Genomic DNA, 26,387 nt, shown 5'->3' with positions numbered 1-26,387 from the left:
CAAATGTGCAAACCAGCCTTTATTTATGTGTATGCAAGGAAGAAGAGAGCCATGCAAGACCCTTCACACTTTAATCTCAATGCCAGTGTTTCTGGACACCTATTTACACACGATGAGCGTGAACATGATGCACTTGGTGGCCACCACCGACCAAATCAACACTCAGCACGGTGAAGCAATGGTTTCGTTGTCGTCGTCCATAGATTTTTCCTTGTTTTCTCCCCCTGCCATGTCCCTGATGTCTTTGAGCAGGACATCTTGTACCAGAGGGTAGATTTGGTGGCAGGCACTGACAAGAGCCTTCATGTCCTGAAAATAGAGCCACGGACAAAGAAGTCACTCCCAAGTCCACCAACGTAAAAGTATGCCGAATAAACAGCAGAGCTGTGCCAGCCCTGTCGTTGTTGCAATGCACCCTTTACGTTATGGTCAAATGTTTAACGAAAAAACTCTTTCCTAAACTAAATACTTGTTTTCACCTCAAGAAAAGGAAGGTTTTCCACATTGTTCATATGCCACGAGAAGCAGTTCTTACAAGATTTGGTTGTCGAAGAGAGAAGCAATGCTTTGGGCGTTTGAAACGTGTACATCTTGATAAGATAACAAATACCTAATCTAAAATGTATCTGCATATATCTTAATTCTCTACAAAAAGGGAGAAATTAGTGACGCTCGGCGAGGCGCCAGAATTTTTTTACCACCATCCTTGAGGTGAAAACGACCATAGTGGCCGAAACATTGATATAACCTTTGTCATGCTAATGGCAGTAAAAATGTTGTTTAGTTGAGCCACACTTTTGCACGTCAATGGGAAACGCGAGTGTGCACTTCACCATACAGTTTTCTTTTAATCTGTTTCAGGTTTCATGGTGACAAAAAAACTACCTGTTTCTATGAGGCACTGACCTGCGTAAACCATTTTATAAAATAATTCACAACATCGAAGGCCCAATGTATCTGAAGAACCTGTATACAAAAAGTAGTGCCCCGCTCTCTTCATCTCGAGATTCTTTCTCTTTCCCCACCTTTGCAAGTCTCTCCCTTTCCCATCTCGATGCTAATGTCGCCTAAGCGGCCTCTCTGCCCTGTGCCTTAGCAGAAGGGGCTGTGATTAGCCAACAAAAGGCTAAAATGGCGGAGGGAAGTGAAAAACCGAAACCAGATGAACAATTGACCAATCAGTGGTAGTGCGAGGAGGAATTTTCTAAAACAAACAATAAATTTTAGACTTTTTTTTTTCTTTTTTAGACAGTGATTGGTGGTACTTTTCGTATACAGGTTCTTCAGATACACTGGGCCTTTGATGTTGTGAATTATTTTGAAGTACAGCACAGTACTGGAAGTTCAAGTGTACAGAGTGCTTGCCAACTGATCGATTCGACGGAAGCCCAAAATTAATGCTGATGCATTGCTCATATCCAAACATGCGTTGCATTGTGCCAACATCTGGAATGGACCGGGCTATCTGCTTCGATGCATATCTTTACTTCTACCTTCACTCGTGAGTTCACTCCTATCATCATCCGTGACATGCTAATGGCAACCTTCGTCTCCAGAAGGCCGCCATTAGCACGTCAAAGATGATGATAGAAGTGCGTGGGTGGGTCTCCCGTGATTGCGAAAGCATGGCACCTCAAATGCTACAGCGGTGAGTTTTGCACAGCCTTAGTCCATTCCCCAATGATGGCAGTTGTCTTTGCCCGTTCACATCCACACCGCTTCGAGGCGTCATGTTTTGGAAACGTCTCCCTAAACAGCGCTGCAACCTGGTCAATCATGACTGGCAGCAGATTATGCTAGAAACGAAAACTCATGAGAAAGCGTTCCGCACAATTCAGGCTGTCCTCTCAGTTATTTTCAAATAAAGTTCTAAATTTTTCCCGGCTTTTCTGCGACCCGAAGCTAGTTCAGGTGCTTCTGAGAAACGATGTAGACCTTGACGTCGCAGGTGCAAATCTTACCAGCTCCAAACCTGTCACCTCTTCTTGATGACAAGTAACTAGGAAACCTAGTTGCACAGGACTTCAGGAACACAAGAAAAAATTCTTGAGTTTAGACAATGCCATCAGTCATAACCAAACTCCAAAACAAGAAACAAAAGAAGCCCTGACGTGGTCCAGAATGAGGCTGCCCTTAGATAGCCGCAATTCAACGCCGACTCACAAACAGATGCATGTTGACAATAGCAATGTGGCTACACAACGTAAAAAAATAAAAAAAAATAAAAATTTCTGTTGATCTATACAACGTTGATGCCATTTTACGGGGGATCCAAAGTGACGACCATATAATCGGAACATGCAAACGGAATTCGGGAGATTTCTGGACAATTTGGGAAACTTGGCAGATGTGTGCTTCTGTTCAAAGCGGTTTTGAAAGGTAGGTAATTATTTTCTCGTTTCTTCTTCAGCGAGGCAGACATCACGGTAGACACAGCAGTGGCTGGTGGCTGGCAATGAGAGAGATGCCCTTATATTCCAGTGGGAAAAAGAAGAATGGAAATGCATGTAACGTAAGAAACACCCGCACCACAAGCATGGGCATGGATCATAGCTGTCAATGCCCATGCCATGTACCCACGCGACCGGGGTTGTTTTGTCGTGCAATAAACATCCATTTCAACGAGGCCAGGCCTGTCTCAAGTCTGATGCATCCCTTGGAAAAGAAGCACACCTCACCGCAACGACAGACGCAGCATCCAGGTCCCCGTCTTGTACCAGAGCTGCCACTTGCTGCAAGGCCGGCATGAAACCCAGCGTCATGCGACCAAAGCTCAGCTCCAAATTTCTCTCCTCCTGAAATGAAGAGCTCAATTCGTTAGCCAGCAAGTAGCACATCCTTTTGCCATGCTTTTACCTCAAGGTTTGATGGCACTGCTCACAAAAGCTAAGCTTTCATTTGAGCGTAACTTACCCATGAGAACACCAGTCGTTCTTCTAGTCTTGCAAAAGGCGGGGGAAAAGCAAAAGCCTTAAAGAGCACGAAACAGAAGAGCAGAGACCAGGCATGCATTTCAAACAACCAATACAGTTTTTGGAATGAACAAAGGAGATAGAGCACCCCACGGACACTGTTAGGATGCAAGGCCAAATCACCACCAACCACCTTATAATGTGTACTCAAAAGCTGGACCGAGATCGATCATTCCGAAAATCCATAATGCGAAAAACCACAGCACACCACAAACCCCAGTAAAAGCATTTCAAACCAAGCGAAGCCATAGTCAAAGCCAAGGTTTGTTCAAAAGCCAAACAGAGCCAAGGAGCTTTCAGCTTGAGAAGCTGAACCAAGCTGATAAATAAGTTTGGCGGAAATAAAGACAAACTCACCACTGGCGCCGTCTCCTCATCATGTGTTGGGTCTATTAAGCAGGTGTGGCCCTCTTGACGCTGCAATTGTTTTCCCAAATATATACAACCATAAGCCTTACAGCTAGAAATGAAATAGACGTTAGCCACCACAAACAAGATTTAGAGAGATTTCAAACAAGGAGAGATTTCGGTGAGCAGGTAGATTTATGATCAATATTCAATAGAACTCATTGGGTCGTTACACTATGCCACTGTCTTTTAAAGCACCACAAGGGGTTAAATTTTTGTGCAGAGAAAATCGGAATGTTGCTGGCCTTCAATGACAACAATTTAAGATGCTTACTATGAATGCTAACATAAGCTGCGAACGTGCGAAACCTATCTGCCTCCATTACAAACACGGGTTTACGAAATAGTGCAGTCCACTTATAACAATACCACTTATAACGATATATCGGTTATAACGATCAATTTTTGTAGAAGCATCAATGTTTGCATTGGTTCTATGTAAAAATAAACCATATATAGCGATGAATTTTTCCCGGCATATAGGATATAACTATCAATAAATGATAGCGTAGAATGTGTTTACTACGAAAATTCAACAGAAAATGAGATAAAAATAGTGAAATTCCGCGAAGAAACGACCGAAATCGGCGGACGCGATCATCGCCGATGGGCCCCAACCAAATACTCCGTGAGTAGGCACTGCACGCGGCCTTAAAACGTCGGTGCTATCATCATCATCATACCCGTAACCTCGTAACCCCTCCCCGCCCTCCTCTTCCCTGCGTCGCTGGCGTGAAAGATGGCTCCGACGAAGCGAAAAGCTATCTCTTTCGAGGAGAAAAAGCAAATCCTACGTGACTGGCGGCAACGATTCAAGGTCGGAAGTCTCGTCCGGAAGTATGAGCACTCTCAGTCGACGTTATCGACCATCCTGAAATCCGGGGACGTCGTAATAAAGAAGGCTGGAACAAGCGGCTTTGACGACCAGCGGAAAAGGCTTAGGGAAGCCTTGTACGAGGATGTTGAGGAGGCCCTGTACCAGTGGTTTCTTACGATCCAAAACGAGAACATGCTTTGGATTTTTTTGTAGCGTGTTTGACACCATTTCATTGCGTGCTTGCTGATGACCCTACAATAAAACTTTGTTATATAGCGGCGCTTCTTCTATGGTGCGATTCGGTAAACACTGGTGAGTAACCTTCTGCTTGGGGGAACTATTTTGGGCAGTTTTCAGGGTCAGTCCGGATACAACGATAATCGGTTATAACGATCGGATGTTCCGCATTTAATAATATTGTCACGGGTGTTGACCAAAAACAACAAATAAACAAAAAGAAATGAACGTTTAATGTGGCGAACTTGTGCCAAAAATAAAAGAGAACAAAAGATAATAATAGAGCGTCGCGGGCGTCGAAGTCGGCGTGGCAGCAGAGTCGAACGCTGGGGCGAGACTGAATCCTGCTTGCCAGGCGGAGCCGCTTTTGTACACGCGTTGGCTTCTGGAGCATTCGATGTAGAAGGTTCGACGCGGAGAACATTCTAACCTCGAATCAGCTAGACGGTTCTCGAATTCACCAGAACATCACATTACAGTGTAAACAAAAATGCGTAGCCGCGGCCAGGAATCGAACCCTGGCCCTTCGCGTGGGAGGTAAGCGCGATAACCGTTAAGGCCCGTTCACACTCTTGCAACCGAGTACGACCGAGAGAGGCCAGACCGGTTTTTAAGCCTCTTGCGACCTCTTAGAACCGGATGCGCTACAGCGGAGCTGGTCCTAAGAAGTCGCAAGAGGCTTAAAAACCGGTCTGGTCTCTCTCAGTCGTACTCGGTTGCAAGAGTGTGAACGGACCTTTAGGCTACGGCCGCGCTGCCTACTTGGCGCGCGGCAATATCGTTATAAGTGGACTGGACCGTATGTCCTTCTCCATGGGTTCTTTTATACAAAGAATGCACCGTTGAGCCACTCCGCCAAAGATAAAGCTATCGCACTACGCTAAATGGCGCGAACGAGAGGGACTTGGGCCGCCAGGGACAAATGTGATGCTTCACCAACCATCACATAGGCTGCCCTTGTGTCGAAGTTCATAGCTACGCGGAGGAGGAATGTCTGCAGCCACATTTTTTCAAAAGTGTCTACTGCTCTGAAAAACCAATCACAATGTGTAATAGTATGATAAAAGTTTAAATGGAGCACAGTTGCCTTTCAATGTACTACAGTAACAGTAAAACTGCCTTACCAAGCCGCAGCCAATCACCATGTCGTACATGTCAATGCCTGCATCAGCCAGGGCCAGTCCCGCTGTCGTGATTGCACCTGCCAGGGCTAGACGAGGAAGGAAGAAAAGCACTTGCAGTTATGAAGGATCACCTACAAGAGTCGGAAACCCCAGAATCAGAAGAGGCACGTACCGCCGCCATCGTTTTCGATCACAAAGACGAAAACATCGACCGTTGATTTAGGAAACTTGTGCTGCAACAATGTAACATCATTATCATTATTAAAGAACTTTATTTTCCATTTCGATACATAAATGGAGGGAACAAGGGACAAAAGCTGTGAAAACAGCTTGACGGAGCCCCTTGCTCCCGTCTAGTGGCATATACATAGGGTTGTTCATTTTCGGGTAAAACCCGATTTTACCCGATTTTTACAGACCGAACATGTTTCAGGAGAATCGGGTTAAACCTGATTTTTCCCCGAATTCCAAAACCAGATAACCAACCTATTTATTATTATGCCGCACGGAGTTTGCGTGCACACACACTATCAGCCCTACTTAGGGACAACAGTGACCTATAGTTCATTTCGCAAGCTGTGACATTCTACGGAGGCCGGCTGAAGAAAAGCGACAATAGGCGTTGGGACCTCGGAGGGACATTTCCGTCCCCCCGCTGTGTAGGTGGAACCGCCTCGGCACGCCACGTAGCTTCAACCCTGTTGCACCCAGCTTGTGAAATGCACTATCGATCTCCCTTCGACTGCTGTTAGGTGTCGACGCCCAGCAGGGTCTCTCGGGTAGCACGGCCATCTCGCTGGCGGTCTACCTTTCTCACGAACAACGTCCGAGCCAGTCAGTTGCGTAAACAGATCGGGACAACTTAACAGATTTATTCTATAGCGAAATATCTGATCGAAGACGACCGTCCCTCGAACGATCGGGGTTTTTGTTAACACCTGAGAGAGAGGAGGATTCCGTGGGCGGCGCTTCCCTTGAAGCGACCGACGGCAGTCGGAGCTGGAAAACCTTGATATCTTCCCGATTACCAGCTTGAAACAGATCCCTAGTCTTAATGCATTAGCATTAAGAAACTCTTAATACCCTACAATAAAAAATAAAAATAAAAACAAATGTATTACTGAGTACTTTGTAAATTTAACCCGAAAAAACCCGAATTTCGGAATGTTTCCACAAAAAACCTGATTTCTCCCTGATTATCAGCTTGAAAAATAGCACCCGATTCTTACCACCCCGAATTTAAAAAAAATGTAGAACCCGAAAACGAACAACCCTACATATACAGAAGTCAACACAAAGCAACAGCGAAAAACACTGAGAAAACCGACATAACAAAGTAAAATACAAGACTAAACAGGTCTCATAAATCGATTCATTCGTTTTCACCCCACAATAGTTCAGTTCGTAATTCCTGAATTGCAACAGAAATAATATCAATGCTATTTTTTATTAGGGAGTTCAATATATAATAGGAAGTGTGTATCTGAGTCACTGCATTGAATAGTTGTTGTGACACAGTGGCACAGTCCAATGTTCCGCTGACGAAGTTGGGTAGGAAGTTGCATGCTCTTTTAGCTCCGCAAGGTTTACTAAGCTATCCCCATTTCTTTTATTTTCTCACTTAAAACGGATCGCATGTCTATACTTGTACATGTTGTAAACAGAAAGTATACTATATTTTATGAACAGACCCTGGGTGCTAGAGTCTTAAGAAGCATTCTCAATGAGACGCACATATTTTTTTTTTGCAATAGGAGTATTTTTTTAAATTTGTGCGGGTGGTTGTGCTCCAAACTAGATAACAATAATTCAGGTGAGAAAGAAATGAAGTCTGGTATAAAAGAAACTTAACATTTCTCGGTAGAACAAAACGGTTACGAGAAGCTGGTCCAATGACCTTTGACTATCTAGTGCGTAAATCATTTACATGATTTTCCCAAGATAAGTACAGATTGAAAATTACACCTGAACTCTTAAAATTATCTACAATATCTATATACTTTGCATTTAGGACAAGGGTCTTAGTTGTAGAAACATTTTTGTTTTTAGGCTGAAAGATGATTGCCTTCATCTTACTTGCATTGACGTTTAGCGCGTTATCTGAGGACCATTTTTGCAACGCTGTTAGGGCTCCGTTTGCGCAGCTGATAAGCTCGTCGCCAGTCTCGCCAGAAAAGAAGAGGCTCGTGTCGTCCGCGTATATTATGAATTTAGCCAGTGGATTTATGTTTACAACATCATTAATGTATATATTAAACAGTAACGGCCCTAAGATGCTTCCTTGTGGTACACCGGATATAATTGTCTTTGTTGAAGACTTGACACCATTAAAGGGCAACTCCGCTTCATTTTTGATATTTAGAAAACTATGTAGCCCTCTTCAGTATCATATAGGAAGACCCCACGTCAGATATTACGATCTAATTCCGTTTATTTATTTAATAAACTGGCCAGCAAACCTTCAAGCGAGCCAAGTCGCCGAAATCTGCCAACTCTAGCGCGCGGCGCGAGGCGCAATCAGTGGCGTACCAACTTGTTTTTGAGTGGGGGGGCAAACCAGACCCTCTCCCCCCCCCCCCCCCCCCCCCCCCCCCCCAAATCGAAAATTCGGCGCAACTTTTGTCCAACTTTTCTAAAGATTTGGCAATGATTCGGCAAAATTACAACGTTACCAGACTTAACATTGATATTTTGTTTTTTCTCACGAAAAAAATTTTGCTTCTTCTTCTTAAAATAAATACAACTTGTAGTGCCTATTGAAAGAGTTATGACTAAATAAGGTGATATTCTAGAAGATAATTGTATCGATGTCGCTTTTGTGTGTTTACTTGTAATTTTGGTGTATGCTTCCAGAAAGTGGCGTGACAACGTGGTTGGGTAGTAGCCGGCACAGTCACGAATCACACTACGAGAGCTTTGATTTTGAGGCTTCATCAGCGCACGCCTGCAAGTGTGTTTACATTGTTAAAATAAAGGCAATCACTGCGTTCTTACTTTCTCTGGTAGTCGCCGTTTCGTGCGCGAAAACGGATGCAACGGTTGCTGAGCCTTCACCAGAAGAGATAACAATATTGTAAATATGCATGTTTTTCGATTTGAGTCACTTGACGTCAGCTTTGCATGAAAGTGCGCGTTCCATATTCGCAACGTGCCGTTTTTAACCTTTAAAATTCCGGTTTCTGGTGTTCGGACACACACGGACGTTTAGGAAGATGGGGAGAGTTAGGAATGGTCGGATGTGCAACGTCGACCATGATAGTTCTGTGTTTAACGAATATTTTTCATCAGTGTTTACTAACGAGTGCTTGGACTCCGTCCCCACTCTCCCTGAAGAGCTTTACGAGCGCATGCATCCTATTACGTTAACTCCGCCGGTATTATAACATTGATTGATAAACTAAAACTTACTTCGTCCGCTGGAACCGATAACATCAACTCTAAAATTTAAAAGAAACACCAGTGTTATTTCGAGTGAGTATTTAAAACTTATCTTTATTCAGTCCTTATCACAAAGGTGCCTTCCATCTGACCAAAAGGTGGGAAGGGTAATTCCCAGTCTTTAAACAGGGCAGCCGCTCTTCCGCATATAATTATCGCCCTAATTCATTGACTTCAATTTCTTGCAAACTACTTGAGCATATCCTCTACTCCAATATCATGAGGTACCTATCATCCCATTTCTTTTCTTTAAACAGCAGCACGGTTTTCAAAAAGGTACACTCTCCGGCAATATGAAAGACCCACTGGGAGCGCGTGGCCGAGGCGGTGGCTGGCGGGGGCGCTGCGAGCCCTCCGGGCAATTCCATTCTGCTTCGAGGGGAGGACGCTCACTCGGGCTCAGATAAAGCGAAACGCGCTTATCAGTTTGTGCCGAGTGCCGAATGAGCGTCCTCCCCTCGAAGCAGAATGGAACTGCCCGGAGCGCTCGCAGCGCCCCCACCAGCCACCGCCTCGGCCACGCGCTCCCAGTGGGTCTTTCATATCGCCGGAGACTGTACTTTCCTGCGAAACACAACTCTGCGACTTCATCCATGACTTGCACACTAACCTTGAACCTTGAACCTTGAAATGAAAAAAACTGACGCAGTTTTTTTTTTTTTTTTCCATAGCGTTCGGCCGTGTTTTTTTATCAACGCCTTCTTTCTAAGCTATCATCTTTTTGCCTCGACCAAATAACCGTTTGATAGATTCGTGACTTTCTTTTTTCCCGTGTACAGGTCACGTCCATGATGATCATGAATCTTCCTTAATAAATGTATCTCCTGGTGTTCCCCTGGGGTTCGTACTTGGGCCCTTACTCTTTTTAATATTTATTAATGACATCCCCATTGGGATTTCTTAAAAAAAAACGCTTTTTCGCCGACGACTGCGTCATCCATAACAAAGTAACTTGTGTGCAAAATAATAACCAGCTTCAGGAAGATCTAGAGAAAATTAACAATTGGTGCAAAGAGTGGATTATGTCATTAAACAAGTATAAACGCAAACTAATCCACTTCACCAAGAAAAAAAAAAAAAACACTGTCATTTAATTACTTCTTGTACTCCGATCTGATTGAGACCGCTACTGTGTATAAATACCTTGGTGTAAGACTAACATCTGACCTTCCCTAAAATAACCACATTGAAGTCATTACTGCCGATTCATCTGGAACTCTTGGACTAAGCAGACGTAACTTAAAAAGGGCTCCACCCTTTGTTCGTAAGCTAACCTTGGACACGTACGTCAGACCAAAAATAGAATATGCTTCAACCATCTGGAATACCCATCGACTGTACCTCATCAATACCCTGTAGAGGCAGTTCAGAACAGAGCTGCTCGCTTCATTTCATCCACTTATGACTTTTTTTTTCAGTGTCTCAGCGCTAAAAACTGAACTAACCATGTCCTCTTTGCAGCTTCGCAGAAAAGTCTCTCAGCTGTGCTTTATTCACAAAATCTACTACCACATTCCCGACCTCAAAACCACTTTGTTATTACCCCCCGACCGAACATCTTCTCGCCTCAACAACGTCTGCACCATCAAGCACATTTCTGACTCTACTAACGCTTTCAATTGGTCATTCCTTTCTCAAGCCATCAGCCACTGGAACAGTCCCCCATCCTCCATTGTCACCATCTTGGACCCTGCTGATTTCTCCTCTGCAGTAAAACTACACCTTTCTTGGCCCATGTGATGGTGTGCGGGGCTAGGCAGATAGGTGAAAACCCTTACGCAGAGCGCCTGCCGGGCCAGACTTGTACGTAGTTCAACTACTTTACTCAAGTTACTGTAGTTTAACTACTTTTCTAGGTAGTTTAGTAACTTTTAATTACATTTATATTCTAGTAATTCGTAGTTTACTTTAACTACTTTTCCGAGTGACTTCCACTCAAATTACAAATTACTTTCTAATTTTAGTGGTTGTTTTGCCTATCAACACAGAAAAGATGTCGGAAGGTCAGCTGATATTTGCAGAGGGGGAAGCATGCGGAGTAGAAAAGGGGGGGATGGGAAGGAAGAAAGTGATTTAGATAGTCCAAAAAACCCCAAAATTTTAACGAGCCCCCCCACTGCAACAACACTGCTACGAGGCGCGGGGAGCGAACAGACACGACGCAAGAGAGGTCGAGTAACTGTGGGATTAGCTCCGAATAGTGGCGTTTCTTTGTATTCCGAAGCTCAAGGAGACTTGACGCATTTGAAGAAAGGGCTTGTCCCCGCTTCTCTCCAATGTAGGTATTCTTGCCCACTACAGGAGGTGCACACACTGCTCCTTTTACGGTGCAGGCGATAGAACCCCTAACAACGACGCTCACGCCGGATGGGCTGCTCGTGTATCACTCGAAGCGCGTTAACCCACCCCCGCGCCTGCGTTCACGCCGCTTCGCGGTGACGGTGTGCGGCTGCTAATTACAAATCTATTAACCCACCTAGCCCCCCCCCCACCCCCCGTACACGCCGCTTTGCGGCGTCCGGTCGGCAACCCAAGCCCCGCTGCCCCCCATGCACTTCCGTAAATAGAGTCGATACGATTTAGTTTAGCGATGTTTCGTCAACATTAGTTTTTTTAGTGTTAATGGTAAAAAAGAAATGTAAATATCGCCAAATGCCTCGACAAAACAAAATGTTCGAGAAAAAAAATAAAAGGAAGTAAGCCGGCCCACACCATAAATAGAACCCGGGTCTGACACGTATGAGGCAGACATCTCACCACTAAGTTACGCTACCTCTTCGGAAACTCGCATTGCATCCGCTGCCTATGTTGACGGCGGCAGCGCCTATCTCCAAGCAAGCAAGCAAAACTTTATTTTGTGTAAGGGCCTACGTCCTGGTCTGGACGGCCCGTCCGGCCCATGTCTCCCGGATGGATTCCGTTAGGTTACCGTGTAGCCTTGTTCGTGGGGCAAGGCTCCACAAACCAGCCAATCCGGCGTGCGTGAGCACCGTTGCTAGGGTTTGTATCGCCTGCGCGTTAAAAATATGCCCGCGCGGGTCGGGGGGCAGTGCCCTTGGTATTCCTTGGGCGCCGCCGGCCTGTGTCTGCTCTGCCCAGTGGCGGCCGTTTCAGGGGGGGGCGAAACGCATGCCTTGCCCCCCCACTCTGAGAACTGGGGGGGCAAGTGCCCCCCTTGCACTGACTGCGCTGATGATTGCGCCCATGGGCGCAATCATCAGCGCAGTCAATGCCACGGAGTTGGATCGGCCAACGTTGAGCCACTACGTCAGAGGCATGATACGTCATTCTCACGTTTTGCTTGTTTTTACTTCTCAGAGCGAAATTGAAAGATGACGTCATGAGTTTCTCCTCCCGGTGTTGGCTGACCGGGCGTTCATGTGATCACCGAAACACGGATGCGCTACTTTGCGCTGCCCTGCGCGCTTACCGGTCTGTTTCTCCACTCCCCTTCTCTTTCGTCTTCTCCCCTTCCTCCTCTCCCTCAGGCCATCACCGTCCACGCCACGCAAAACAATCTGCCCGCGTCCAATAAAAAAAAAAAAAAAAAAAAGCCTGCCCGCGTTGCGTGTCCTGTTTCTTGCTCCCTCCCGAACGTCACAAGACCACGTGGTTCGACGTGACGTGCCATGCCTCTGACGACCCGAGACCGATGTTGCCTGACGCAGCCGAAGTTTCGGTTTCGGTATCTGCTGATGTTTGAATTAGGATTACACAAATAATATTCCACATTTCGCGAATCCGAAGACGTAGAGTTGTTTAGTAGTGCTTTGTGAATGTGAATCACAAGGAAGCCTAAATTTTTTGGAATTGAGCGGAGTTGCCCTTTAAGATGAACAAACTGTTTACGGTGACCTAAGTATGATTTAAGCAAAGAAGTGCTTGACCTCGAATTCCATAAATATCTAGCTTTTCTAGCAGCACTTAAAGTGGTTCAGTGACGTGAAAAGCAAACACAGATGCCACCACGGCTATATCATATAGTATAACAATCCTGTAAGTGCAACATGCTATCTCTGTAGTTTCTTTACTCGATAAGCCACAAACACTTGCATGGTCTGCAAGCAGCATATACCGTATTTGCCCGAGTAATAGCCGCACTTCTTATGAATAAGCCCTTGCGTCTACATTCCTGCACAACAGACATACAGCCAATTATTGTTCTCTGCATAATAGTCACAGCGAATAACGGGGTCGAGAACACGATTCTCCGTAAAAATCTGACCTGAGTAGATAGCATTTTCGCATGAAGACGCTATGTCTGTCCCGTAAATCGTTGCCATTTTTCTGCCAGTCGCAGTGATTCGCTATCCCCGCGCTTCGCAGGAAAGCAGATCCACAGACTTCATTCATAAACAGCGCGGCTATTACTCGAGCAAATACGGTAAAGAGAGGCAAACAGATTTAGTATGCGTATGGGGGAAAGTATGCTAACGCACAGCAGCTCGAAGCATGTGGAGTGAAAGCTTATACAGCAGAACTCAAGGATTGTGGGTTCAACCTCACAGCTGCTTATTTCGCTTTGGATGATCACCTTACCGGTGTGCGGTCGTGTATCACTACTGCGCGATGCCAGTTAGATTCCAAATGCAGTCGTATTGCAATGGCTTAATTTCTAATCTACAACATAAACCAGTGACGCCTTACCTTAAAGGCAAGCCGACCTTACCCTGCCTTAACACAAATGGTTTGGAAGGCGTGCTCCGTCATGAATATAGGTCACCACTCTAAAACAACCGAGGGAACTTGCCATAAGATAAAGTGTGGATATCTGGTAAAACCGAGGTCAAAAAATGGCATTCGTACCAAACACACAACCGGAGCTAGGGCTTCTTCCAGGAGTTGCGAGTACTGCCGCGCTTCGGCGTCATTCATTGCCTGTCGTCGCACCGGGCAAGAGTACTGGGCAAACTGGAACTCGCAGTTGATCTGGCCTTTGAAGGTGAAGTCCCGGCGACGGGCTATCTCTCTCGGACCGTACCTAGAACAAAACACTGCGAGGTGAGCAACGAGATACTTGTGCGCTCAAATGTGCGAGCACGCAACTTTGCATGAGCAACAACCAACGTTGGGTTTTTTGTTCCAAGGAGGTTCCTGAATTGCTGCGTATTCAGGTGATTGTGGACATGCACAATACACCCTGTTCGCAGCCCCTCTAACGCTCGAGTATTAGGCTCAAGTACTAAAAAGAAAGGTTAGAGCATTGCGGGTCCCGATTCACGTTCTACAAAGTTTTAGTCTTCGTGAGTATTTTGAGGATGATGCCCAAGTGCGGGAGCGGTTGCCAATATTATTTCAATAGGCCTGACTAGAAGCAGTTTGCGAACGATTCGTGGAGTTGTTCTAGGCCATACAGAAATATTCTTACACGGAGCATATGATCTTGGTATTGCCCATCTCGATGTAAGCCGATCCCTTGGCTTGGCTCACCACGCCGGTCTTCATAACTGGAAAAGAGGAACAGATTCAATATTGTGGCTTTGGTGACTGCAAAAGTGGTGCTAGCAGAACTGCAGTACCTAGAACCCTCCTTGAAGTGCGTGTTTACCACATCTTTATTCGGAACCCTCAATTTATGCCTGGTGAGGTTGTAACAGTGCGCTGTCACGGTTTGCCGCAATCCTAGTGACGGCACAGCGGCAGAGATAGATGCAGATGCTTGTTCCACGGCAGTTCATCGCCCTGCAGCCTGCCAGTCGACGGAAGCTTGGGCAGCATGTCAATTCCGTTATAACTATCAAGATTATGGAGTATGCTGTCGCTCCTTAAACCAACTGACCACCAGAATCGCTGCAATGGACCTTTTGCAGAAACATCGGTTCGAGAGTAAAGGGATTCGGTACCCTCTCTCTATCTTCCCTCTGGATGAGCAGAGAAGGAAGATGGCTTCTTTGAGCTTCGGGATCGAAGATAACCCACGACGGAAACAAAGGCGAAGTTTAGGGTGTCAAGTGGCCTCGAACCCCGTCGTGTGTCTAGGTGGCAGCACATATTTGAAAAAAGGTGGATTCATAGCATACCCCATTGGCTCTTGTGACATACTTTATTGCCCTTACGGGGACAATCTCTCATCCCTACATGCTGTAAGATGCTAAGCACCAATCAGAGACGTGTTCCAGGAAGATCCAGGCATTGTAGTAGGCCAACAACGAAGAAAATACACAAGGGACGAGGACAAACCAGGTATGAAAAGTGGTACTGGCTACCAGTGGTCAAGAAAAAAGAGAACAGTGTTGTTCTCAATGAAAAAATAAACTTGTGCATCAAAGAACACTCAGCCTCTGCCCAAATGTAGTGCAAGCGGTTAGGACCACATGATTTAAATCAGAATTTACCGTTTTCTAAATCAAAAGTTATAAGCGATTTTCGGAAATTTTCAATCTGAAAAAAGCTGCCAGCGAATACATGGGTATAAGTGGCATCTGCTACGGCGAATGGGCCCATTATATCAGAGGAAGTTCTTTGCACAAGCACTGGCGCCAGGCAAGTTCTCTCCAAGAATGCACCGCACACACGGAGTGCCACACGGAGAACCAGCCTTCAACGAACTTGCCAAATGCACCAAGCGCGGACTGATACTGTCGCCATCTATGTTATAGCAGTTGTAGTAAAAGTACCTATCTCAACTGAATCTAGTGCCTTTCTGTTCGACGTGACGGGTGAAAATGCGAGAGTGCAGTCGCTGCCAACGTTTATTTATAATTGTTGGTCGCTGCAACGTGTAGTGTATTTGCGATAACTTCAAGCCACTAGGCTGTCGTAGCGATAATTACAGAGGCATACGTTTCTGCAACCAGTTGACTACAAAACAGCTGGTAGCAACCTTTCAATTCTTATAGACGTTTACACTGGAGAAAACTGATGATACTCTCTGCGCAGGAGCTTGATCCATTTTAAGCATAGCATTATGCGTAAACCGCTGAAAGGGTATGGCTTAAGACTAGTTTGTTGGAATATCCAGCAACACGTTTCATGATACTTTCAATTTCTATTGTCATATACAGGTTGATCAGAATTTAGTTCCGGTGAGGGCTTTGAGAACAAGAGCTTTCTCAAACAAAATACAACGGGGAAGGCAGCTGACGTAGGTAAATGTTAAACATAACGATTTTGCCCAAGCCTCGGGTAAAGTCATTATGTTTAGCTTTCCTGGATGCTGACTGGACACGTCACAGGTTTCTGGATTCAACTTTCACAGTCACAGGTTTCTGGAATCCCAGAATCAGCTTTTCATGCTGATATTTTTGTCCTGAGCATTTCTTAACACACTGGTAAATTTCAGTGAGTCTGTATGGCAACAGAGAAATCAAAAACATGCACAATAAAGCACGGGTTGTCAATTGCTTCCTTCATGAAATGCAGACACTCACAATTCAAGCTTCCGTTTGATTCTGTTGCCTGTGGGATGGGATTTTCAGCAGATAATCTTTTTTTCGGTTCCACTGTGCAAATGACACATTGTAGTAGACAACCCCCCTCATCTGCTCTTGCTACTCGCCGGAGCGAGGCATGATGGCATTGCATTTTGGCACATGCTCGATTTTCTAGGTGGAGCGAGTGCATGCACACGTGGAGAGCTGGTGCCGAAACGAACTCGGAGAGTGCAGCCACTTGTCGAACCTGCTCCACGCGGCCAGTGGGCACGCGTGGGTACGAGCGCAGTAAAACAAACTCGCTATAACTGAAACTTTCCGAAAGTCACTTGGATGGATGAATGATAATGGTTGTAGCTTCTATAACGGGCGGTAGCTTGCGCCACCCAGCCTAGAAGTAATTAACTGTTGACTCAGATGACTAAGTTCTAGAACTTTGGCATCTGGTACCAACTGCTAGCGGTACATTTGGGCGATGCGTAGATTATTGCTGCAGTGAAAAAAAACACGGTTATCTCTTCTCTGATACACCTGGTAGGATCTCAGTAAACTGTTAACATAGTGGAAAGGGTTTCTTACAGATGGGTCGTACATCTTCAGGTCGGCGCCCGTCCTGGCGTTTCCCGGACTTTTGAATCTGCGTTAAAAAAGAAACAAAAACGTGAAAGTTCAGCAGACGGTAGCCAAGATGTCAAGGCGAACGTCTACGAGACTACGAGCGATGTCAAAGTCAAATTCGGGTGCTCGCTTCAGACGGGGCAATTTCGCCCAGCAACTTGACACCGCAACACCAGCAACACGGGCCGCCCACGTTCACACGCAGCAACCGAATTGCTACGACTTGCTATCATCATCATTTACTTTGAATTTTCTTGCACTAGTTAGACGCCCAGCTACGTGCTAAAAACATGTTTTTATATCTTTGAATGACGTTGAGAATACTAACTCATCTTTCTGAAAAGGTTTATTTCCAAAAACGATTAATTTCAAACCAGAACCAAGTCTTTAGCTGTCATCATCACCACCACGGGGGTGCCACGTGAAAATATAGCGTCCCTGATTGGCTGCTGCCGCTTCAAGCGGCTCAGAGTTGTTCGAGTTGCTCGTCCGTTTCGATCAAGGGAAAGCTAGGGGACAACCTGCCGGCGACCTCAAAATTGCTGGAAAAGTTGCCTCGTATGAAGCAGGCCTTACGGGGCAAACCAACGAAGGCATCTGACATGCCCCAGCAGAGGACTCTTCAGACGGAGCAATTTCACCCAGCAACTTGACGTTGCAACACCAGCAACACGGGCCGCCCGCGTTCACACGCAGCAACCTAATTGCTACCACTTGCCATCATCATCATAAAATTTTATTTTTCTTGCACTATTTAGATGCACACCTACGCTCTAAAAACATGTTTTTGTTTACAAGATGTCGATTGATTACCAGCTCGCCTGCACTCTCTCACTGCTTACAATAGTAACTCATCTTTCTGAAAAGGTTTATTTCCAAAAACAATCAATTTCAAACCAGAACCAAGTCTTTAGCTGTCATCATCACCACCATAAGGGTGTCACGTGAAAATATTGCATCACTGATTGGCTACAGCCACTGATCTCAATGACGATTGCTGGATTGCACTTCCCGCTCCCACAAGTGAAGCCACCGGACGCAACCTGGCTGGGATACGATTTGTGGTTTTGCCAGCGTTTTGCTGCGATTTCCCAGCATGCTGTAAACACGTTTTCTACTCGTTCGCCGTCATTCGCCGAAGAAGTTTTTTAAGACTCTGTGTACCATTGAGACTTGCCGTTGTGAACACGTGAAAAATTTTACGAAAGCGCAGTGTCACAGAAAAAAGTTACAACTCAACGAAAGCCAGTTTCGCCGGTCTGGCGGAGTGTTCAAAGCTTCCTTGGCACGCCGAAGTGCCGTGTCTCTGTGATTTCGCACGCTTGGATACCGACCAAGAATCGACGCTGTGTGGTGTGTTTTGCGAGTGCAATGCGCGTGAAGCCGTACGTATCTAAAGGTACAACTCGTCGAAAGCAAGTGTCGCTGGTCTCGCGGCGTGATCAAAGCTTCCTTGGCACGCCGAGTGCTGCATCGCTTGGATACCGATCAAGAATCGACGCCGCACTAAAGTTCTGAACGTGTCGCGCGTAGATGCCTTTAGATCATTTATATATATACCGGCCATGGAGTTCTGAAACATCCAGCTGTTCTGGTGAGTTGCTGTCGATAAAGGGGGGGGGTAGATCTGCATGTGTTCTTATGTACTATTAACCATGGCTATGATCCAAATCTTCACCAATGGATCACATGGGAGCACGAATAGAGCAAATCTGTGGAGCAAGGAGGGTTTTCGAAGGCGAGAATGAAAATCTGGGAAGCGCAGCCCATATGGTCGTGTGCAATCTGTTGACCAATCACAATTAGGCGAGCCACGCTCAAACGTCAAGTGCAATTAAGTAGGTTGATAATGAGCCAGTACTGATCAGTGATAAGGAGCTGTTTTAAGCAGTATTTTGTAAATCGCCCAAGGACGAAAAAAAGACGTACCTTCCCCCCTCCTCCGTCGCTACTGGACGCTGGAATGAGCTCGTTTCTGAACCGCGAGTGCCGCAAGTATACAGTTGTCAGAGTAAAGTAAGACACTGATCCAGAGGCACATACGGCTTCACACACATTGCACTCGCAAAACACATTCACACGGCGTCGATTCTTGGTCGGTGTCCAAGCATGCGAAGGCACAGAAACACGGCACTTAAGCGTGCCAAGGAAGCTTTGAACACGCCGCCAGACCGGCAAAACTTGCTTTCGACGAGTTGTGCCTTTTTCCTGAGGTACTGCGCTTTCGTAAAAATTCCTATGTCTTCACAACGGCACGTCTCAACGGTGCACTGAGTCTCAAAAACTTCTTCGGCGAATGACGACGAACGAGCAGAAAACGTGTCTACAGCACGCTGGAAAACCGCAGCAAAAGGCTAGCAAAACTAGATTGGAGTCTGCGGCTCTCCCCTCTGTATCGGCTGATCAACAGTAATGAATACTGGACCTAGCCTAGTCAGTCGCGCCTCCCACGACTTCCACTTCCGCTTGGTGTTCCGTTGGTCGGTTGCACTCCCTCAACCGATGTGTCTTTCTCCACCAGACTTCTGGCCGCCTTTTCGTCATGTCTACCGCCGATCGAACGTTCTCTTGCTCTTCCTCTCTCTGCTCTGCACCGATTCGGACGAAACCCGCAAATCGTATGCCAGCAAGGTGGCCATCTGGTGGCTTCACTCGCGCTGAAGCGAACAGTAGCGGGGAAGCGGATTGGAGTCTGCGGCTCTCCCCTCTGTATTGGGTGATCAACAGTAATGGATACTGGACCTAGCCTAGTCAGTCGCGCCTCCCACGACTTCCGCTTCCGCTTGGTGTTCCGTTGGTCGGTTGCACTCCCTCAACCGATGTGTCTTTCTCCACCAGACTTCTGGCCGCCTTTTTGTCACGTCTACCGCCAATCGAACGTTCTCTTGTTCTTCCTCTCTCTGCTCTGCACCGATTCGGACGAAACCCGCAAATCGTATGCCAGCAAGGTGGCCATCTGGTGGCTTCACTCGCACTGCAGCGAACAGTAGCGGGGAAGCGCGATCAGTGGCTGCAGCCGCTTCAAACGTCTTCGAATTGCTTGCTCTGAGTGGAAACAACCAAAGAGCTATAATGTACGCTAGAGGTTCAAGTGGCGCTAGTGTGCTGACGGAAATTAATGCAGACAGCAACCAGTCCAAAATTGACTTCCGGTAATGCATTTCTATGGGAAAAAGTGAGTGCACTTTCTCCCTGCGCTCGATCATAAGAGCAAATATCCCGAATAATTCGTACATACTAAGTAGCTTGGAACATTTCTCAGTCAGGCCGACAAAATAATTGGTCAGTTACGGCGTTTTTTTTTTCAAATTGGTCGGATTAAAAACGGTGCTGAAACGGCTTCGTACATGTATTTATGTGCACTGTCGGACACTGTTAGCACGAACACGACGTCGGCGCTTTTCAGCATGAGGGATATACGTGCTAGACGAACGAAGAACATCTGGAAATAAAGGGAGACGGACGGCAAGAACTATGCAGTAACACTGGATCAGTAACTACCCGCGCATGTACGATCAAAATAAATTGAAGGTCACGTAATATATTCCAATCTTAAATAAGCAAGTACCGCTTTATTCTTTCTGCTTTGTGAGAAGATGTTTGTTCGTACGTTCAAGATATCACCCGCACACTCGAAATCTTCGAGAACAACTGCCCGATAAAAGCTGCCCGACAGAGAAAACAATACGAAAAGACACCTTTCGTAACCCACTTACTTTATTATCTACGTTTTGAATGTTTTTGTCCACTCATGCACGATGGGGTCATTTTCATATAGTGACAGGACTGGCATTATCAATATATATAAGCGTCACCGGAATGCTGGCGAGCCTTGAACGCACTCCATATTCCCTTCAATTGTAATTTTGCTTTGAATCGTCATTTGTTCTTGCACACCTGCTGCGGAACACACGTTTGGGACTGAAATGTAGCGAAGTTAAACATTGCTTACTGATGAAGAAAAATGTGTTAACTAAAGCAATTACACTTTTACAATGTTAATTAAGACACATACTATTCGATACGACCGAAATAACCAAAGTGTTCCGTGTTATTTTCCGGTGAAGAGACAAAATGCACGCGCATTTTCCCATAGGAATGCACAAGAGCACCGCAAAAGTAGACTGGTTGCTGTCTGCTTCAATTTGCGTCACGGAAGTCGCATAGACACTAGCGCCAGTTGAACCTCTAGCGTACATTATAATCAGGGTTGCCAGGTTGGGCTATAAATAGCCAAATTGGGCTAGTTTTATTTGCAGTTGGCGGGAAAAAATGGTAGGTGGCTATTTGGGTAGTATTGGGCTATTTCTGACCTGTGCATTGGGCTATTTCTGACCTGTGCATAGGGCAATTTCTGACCTGTGCTGGAACCAAAATGCCTGAAAGCACTTGGGTTTATAGGTTCGAATGCATTTTTTAGAGTAAGTTACGTGAGCATTTGGCGCTTCAGTCCCTTAACCCTGATAAGTTTGCGACAGCATACAAGTTTGTCTTCTTTTTACGCGCCTTGTGCAATTGTTTACCTCCGAATTTTGTCCGAATGCAAGCATGTGCTGTTATTTCTCTCCATATCAAAAAGTGACGGCGCGATTCCTTGTAGCCTTAAAGGGACACTGACACCCCCCAAAATTTTTTTTTAATTTTTTGCCAGGCGCTTTATTATGGTGTCGGAGGACTACCCAATTAATATTTTGCAACAAAGTAGCGTATTTTTTTGATAAAGCCAAAAGACGCAGCTGCTCGAAACCGAAACCGAAACCCGACGGAGGTTGGAGAAGTGGAGAGAAGAGAGTGAGATGCGGAAGTCACGTGGCTACACCCAACCCTGTTTTTTTTTGTTTTTTGTTTTTTTGTAGCAGACGACATGCGGCGTACGGGAACTGTTCGCCGTGAGATTCTTTTGCAGTTATGTATGTTCCGCTCGTTGTTCTGTACTCGAAGATGAGTTGTTTTGTACATTGAGGAGTTGGAGATGAGTAGTGAGTGCCCGTGGTGAATTTCCATGATCGGCTCCGAAAAGAATACACCCAAGATGTTGCGTGAAGAGCTGGATCACATGTCCTGCGTCCGAAAAAAGTGGCATTGTGCGACAGAGTTTCCGAAAGATTAACGGGATCGGGACCAATGGCTGGCTGCAATTCCTGTAGAACATTTACGGGCACCTCGGAAAGCGGACGCTACCTGATTTATATGCTCCTTGCATTATGTGGAAAGCGATTACATTGAGTTCGCAGGTGTCAAAAAGGAAATCCCATACCATTTAATTCAGCGACGTGTCGTCCACAACATTTGTTTATTTTTTTTTTTGTTTGTTTGTTTCTTCAGTGATAATTGCAAAAAAAAAAAAAATGTAGACATCAAAAATTGTTTGAAAAAAAAAAAAAAAAGCAGGTTTCACAGGGGATCGAACCCGGTCCTACCGCGTGTGAAACGGACGTCTTTCCCACTGAGCTATTGGGGCATTGCTTTTTAGGGGATCTCTTTCCTTAGTAATAATTCAGCCGATATAACTGTAAGTTGGAAAGTTTGCTGCCGATTTTCCTCTAGTAAAAGCACTCCCGGGTCGAAGTCGGGAAGCACCACGCATTGGCGACATTCGCACCTAGTAAAGAAATTGTATGCGTGCATATTCAACTCGAAGTAGACACGTCGTGCTTGACGTTTGCGCGAGCGATGTCTTCAGCCACGAGAACGAAGCGACGGCTCGGCGACGTCTTCGTGCAAATCGGCTTAGTGGCCGGGCGTGTCGTACGGGATGAATACCAATTCTTTTGATCAGTCCCAAATTTCTCTTTTAACGGTAGACAGAATTCGCCGGTACCGCGAACGACAGTTCTGAAATAGAGGTCCCACGCCCGTCGTCCGCTGCCATCGCCGTCCCCGCGAGTCCCACGATACGCGAAGCGATGCACGCACAGAATGCTTCCGGTTCTCAGTGGAACTTTTTTTTCAATCAACGTATTTGCAGCTTTTTAGAAGCCATAAAAAATGGGTTTCATATTTTTTTCTATTTTTAATAATGAGTGTGTGCCTTCAGTGACCCACGACTTTGGCTAAATTTGGTGGTCGCATCGATACCTTAGAAAACGGCCCGTGACCGCGGAAAAGAGAGTGAGCGAGACTCGAACCGGCCAGTTCTTGATCGGCGGTTTTCGGGCGGAAAGAAACCGAATTTCGAGCCGCAAATTCTGTTCTGGGTAGTTGAGCTCTCACATGTCACATACATCTAAAAACCTTGGCGAGCATAAATACCCTGTCAGTGTCCCTTTAACAGCACCTGGGGGGCTATGTTGCACGTTTTGCACTCCCAGGAGACTAGGGAGAAGGAAGTGACGTCAACAACGCAGCAAATGCAGATTGGATGTTGATTTTGTTTTCCTCTGTCAACATCCAATCTGCATTTGCTGTGTCGTTGACGTCATTTCCTTCTCCCTAGTCTTCTGGGAGTCCGAAACGTGCAACATAGCTCCCCAGTTCTGCGCATTCTTTAGGTTGTCTGTTGATTGGCGTGCACCTATAGGAAGTATTCACTGGCGGCCATAGCCGTGTGCACGACTGCCGAGCGCGTGCTGATGGCGAGCTTCCACAGTTCTTTTGTAACGTGCATTCCGCACCCTCAAGGTTGCCGGTCTTAGCAGCCTAATATAGACCCTTTCCGAAATTCAGCGCCATCTGGTGGCTGAAATGGCGGTTTAACTTCTGCCATACGAATGGCGGCAATGAACCCGTAGCCTGCAGTATTTTATCAGGCACCGTCACTTTTGCATGTCAACGGCATACGAGAATAAACTTTTCGCTATACAGGTTTTTCTGGATCATCTCATCCAGTCTCGATTCCCACAACGATGCAACCAGTCAGAACGAAGCGCCAACCCAGACAGACGCCTTGATAAAGTTCTATAAGTCAAGGGGTTTCGAAGTCGATTTTGTGCCAGTAACAGGTTCACTGGGCTCGAATTAGAGAAATGAACACTTACGCAGCGCTTGCATTCAATTCCGGTTTTGCAACGTGCTAACGTCTAGAATGTATAGGCCTCGAATCCTCAGCTTAGGAGTATCTTCAGCATGTTCCTTCATCAGTAAATAGAAAGCCGCCATTGGTATGGCACATATGCCATTTTTCCGATGATGATGATAATGATCAAAGTGGCCAGACTGAATTTCGGGAAGGGTCTATTGTGGGCTCGTTCGTATGTATGATCTCTATGGCTCGTTCTGAGCATGCGCTCTAGACAGCACCCGCAAATATGGCACCCAGTGAATACCTCTTATACTTTGAGTTCAATTCTGCATAGTTCTCCCGTGACGTCATTCTGGTCACCATGCCCCGATAGTAAGCGTCCCAATACACTGGAAGGTATGTTGTCATGCACTTGCGAGCGTTTCAGGAAGTTCTCCGAACGTGCAAGGGACGCCATTTCTTGGGCATTTGATGGATAAAAATGTCTTATGTGTCTTTTCTGCTCAAAATAAACGTTTCAAATGATAAATTTTTCGGGGCTATTTTTCTGGATCAACATTTGGCTATTTTCGCGCTATATCTCGTTGACGTTTGGCGGTTTGGAGTTCAAACACCTCGAAACCCTGATTATAATAACTCTATGGAAACAACCCGCCAGCAACGCCAACATTGCTGAGAAAGTTGCTCCATCTGAAGCGGGTTCATTTGAACCACTCCGGGTTCTTTTGACGTGGAACCGAAATTTCGGCTAAACGGCGCCTTCTCCGCCATAAGCCACCGAGCTGCGCTTAGAGTATCGGCACTCCGTTCCCCGGCGGGAGGCACTCACTTGATCGAATGACGTTTTAGCGAACGCCCACGTTTCATCGAATGACACTTTAGCGAATAGTCGGACGCCGCGAAGCGGCGTTTTCGGGTTGGCCAAGTGAGTTCATATTTTTGTAATGAGTTGCCGCAGACTGTCGCCGCGAAGCGGCGTAAAGCGCAGCGCGACGGATGGGTTAACGCGCGCCCCCGTTATTCGCGGGTCCATATCACAAGAGCGAATGACATTTTAGCGAACGGCGACATTTGAGCGAATGATCGTTTTAGCGAATAACGGGGGCGCGCGTTAACCCATCCGTCGCGCTGCGCTTTACGCCGCTTCGCGGCGACAGTCTGCGGCAACTCATTACAAAAATATGAACTCACTTGGCCAACCCGAAAACGCCGCTTCGCGGCGTCCGACTATTCGCTAAAGTGTCATTCGATGAAACGTGGGCGTTCGCTAAAACGTCATTCGATCAAGTGAGTGCCTCCCGCCGGGGAACGGAGTGCCGATACTCTAAGCGCAGCTCATTTAGTGGCTCTAGAACCCACCATACGAGAGGGGTCCATGTGCTCCTGCGGCATATTCGCAAGAGCATGGTTGCATACCTCAGGAGTGAAAAAAATGATCTTACCAGTTTGTACTGTCGGTCTTGAAACAAGACGTAGCTTCTCGTACCTTCGGGGCCGCAATTTCTCCTCGAATCTTTGGGCATTTTTACCTCTGGGAAAAAAGCACGATGCACCGTCAACTTTTCAAACTTTGGCGGCCGCCATATTGGTAAACAACGCTGCCCGTGGCTGCCCGACGCTAAATTGGTAAAAATTTGAAACTCTTTGAGAAGCTTGTTTTTAAACTGGGTCAGCAAAGTTTTAAAATATATATAGATTGCATTGCTTTTAGTATTTTTTGGCAGCAAAACCAGATCGTAATTCATTGGGCCTCATTTAGTTATAAACATATAAACGAGATGGCGCCAGCTGTACGGCAAAGGGGCTGCAAAGATCATTTTAAAGAAGCTGTGCAACAATTTTTGTACTTTGCGCAAATACCGCTTAAAGGGATTGTCCGGTCGAAACCGGAAGTACTTAAGGTCTTACGCTCGTTACGTCGAGGGAGCCTTCATATAGGAAGCGAGCATGCCGGCCGTGTCGCGGCGGTCGCCTATTGTTCGCCGCGACCTAGCGGTAGCCGCCGCAGGAGCATCGGGGAGCAATGGCGACGAACAGCACGGCAGACAGTGTCCCCGTCGTGATTACGAAGGAATTTAAGGCAGTTACGAATTCGGAAAGTTCCTTCTGTAGCCGGTGCCGTCGGCGCAGAATCATTGGGAAGTAAAAGCAACGAACACCACAGAGGACAGAGGGCGATTACGAATCCGGAAAACTTCTTCGGTAGCTGGTGCTGAATCATCGGGGGGAAGCAATGGCGATGAGCAGCAGAGCGGACAGTGTTCCCGGGGTGATTACGACGGGGTTTAAGGCGGTTACGAATCTAGAAAGCTTCTTCCGTAGTACCAATAAAAAGAAGGAATACTCCTTCGTGAATCTGGCCGCGTGTACGACGTGAAGGAGGTCCGTTTCGACGGACAAGTGGACGTCACGGAGCGCCGTACTCCGCTAACAAAATTA

The 26,387-nt window shown here is 46.2% G+C and overlaps 1 protein-coding gene across 1 annotated transcript; it reads right to left on the bottom strand.

Moving 5' to 3' along the window:
- LOC8040996 (exosome complex component MTR3) lies at positions 1–25,546 on the bottom strand. The gene is made up of 9 exons (XM_029978813.3): positions 25,391–25,546; positions 16,949–17,006; positions 14,365–14,443; positions 13,803–13,977; positions 5,731–5,791; positions 5,559–5,644; positions 3,330–3,389; positions 2,679–2,795; positions 1–309 (listed from the first exon to the last, which is right to left on the bottom strand). Exons 1-9 carry the CDS (start codon positions 25,469–25,471, stop codon positions 163–165), a joined length of 864 nt encoding a protein of 287 aa, XP_029834673.2. The 5' UTR covers positions 25,472–25,546; the 3' UTR covers positions 1–162.
- Positions 25,547–26,387: the final 841 nt, after the last annotated feature.

The sequence above is a fragment of the Ixodes scapularis genome, unplaced genomic scaffold (assembly GCF_016920785.2).
Source record: "Ixodes scapularis isolate PalLabHiFi unplaced genomic scaffold, ASM1692078v2 PGA_scaffold7__128_contigs__length_106722199, whole genome shotgun sequence".
NCBI classification, from domain to species: Eukaryota; Metazoa; Arthropoda; class Arachnida; order Ixodida; family Ixodidae; genus Ixodes; species Ixodes scapularis.
Note: the sequence above shows the minus strand (reverse complement) of the source record. Positions and strands in the feature narration are given on the sequence as shown.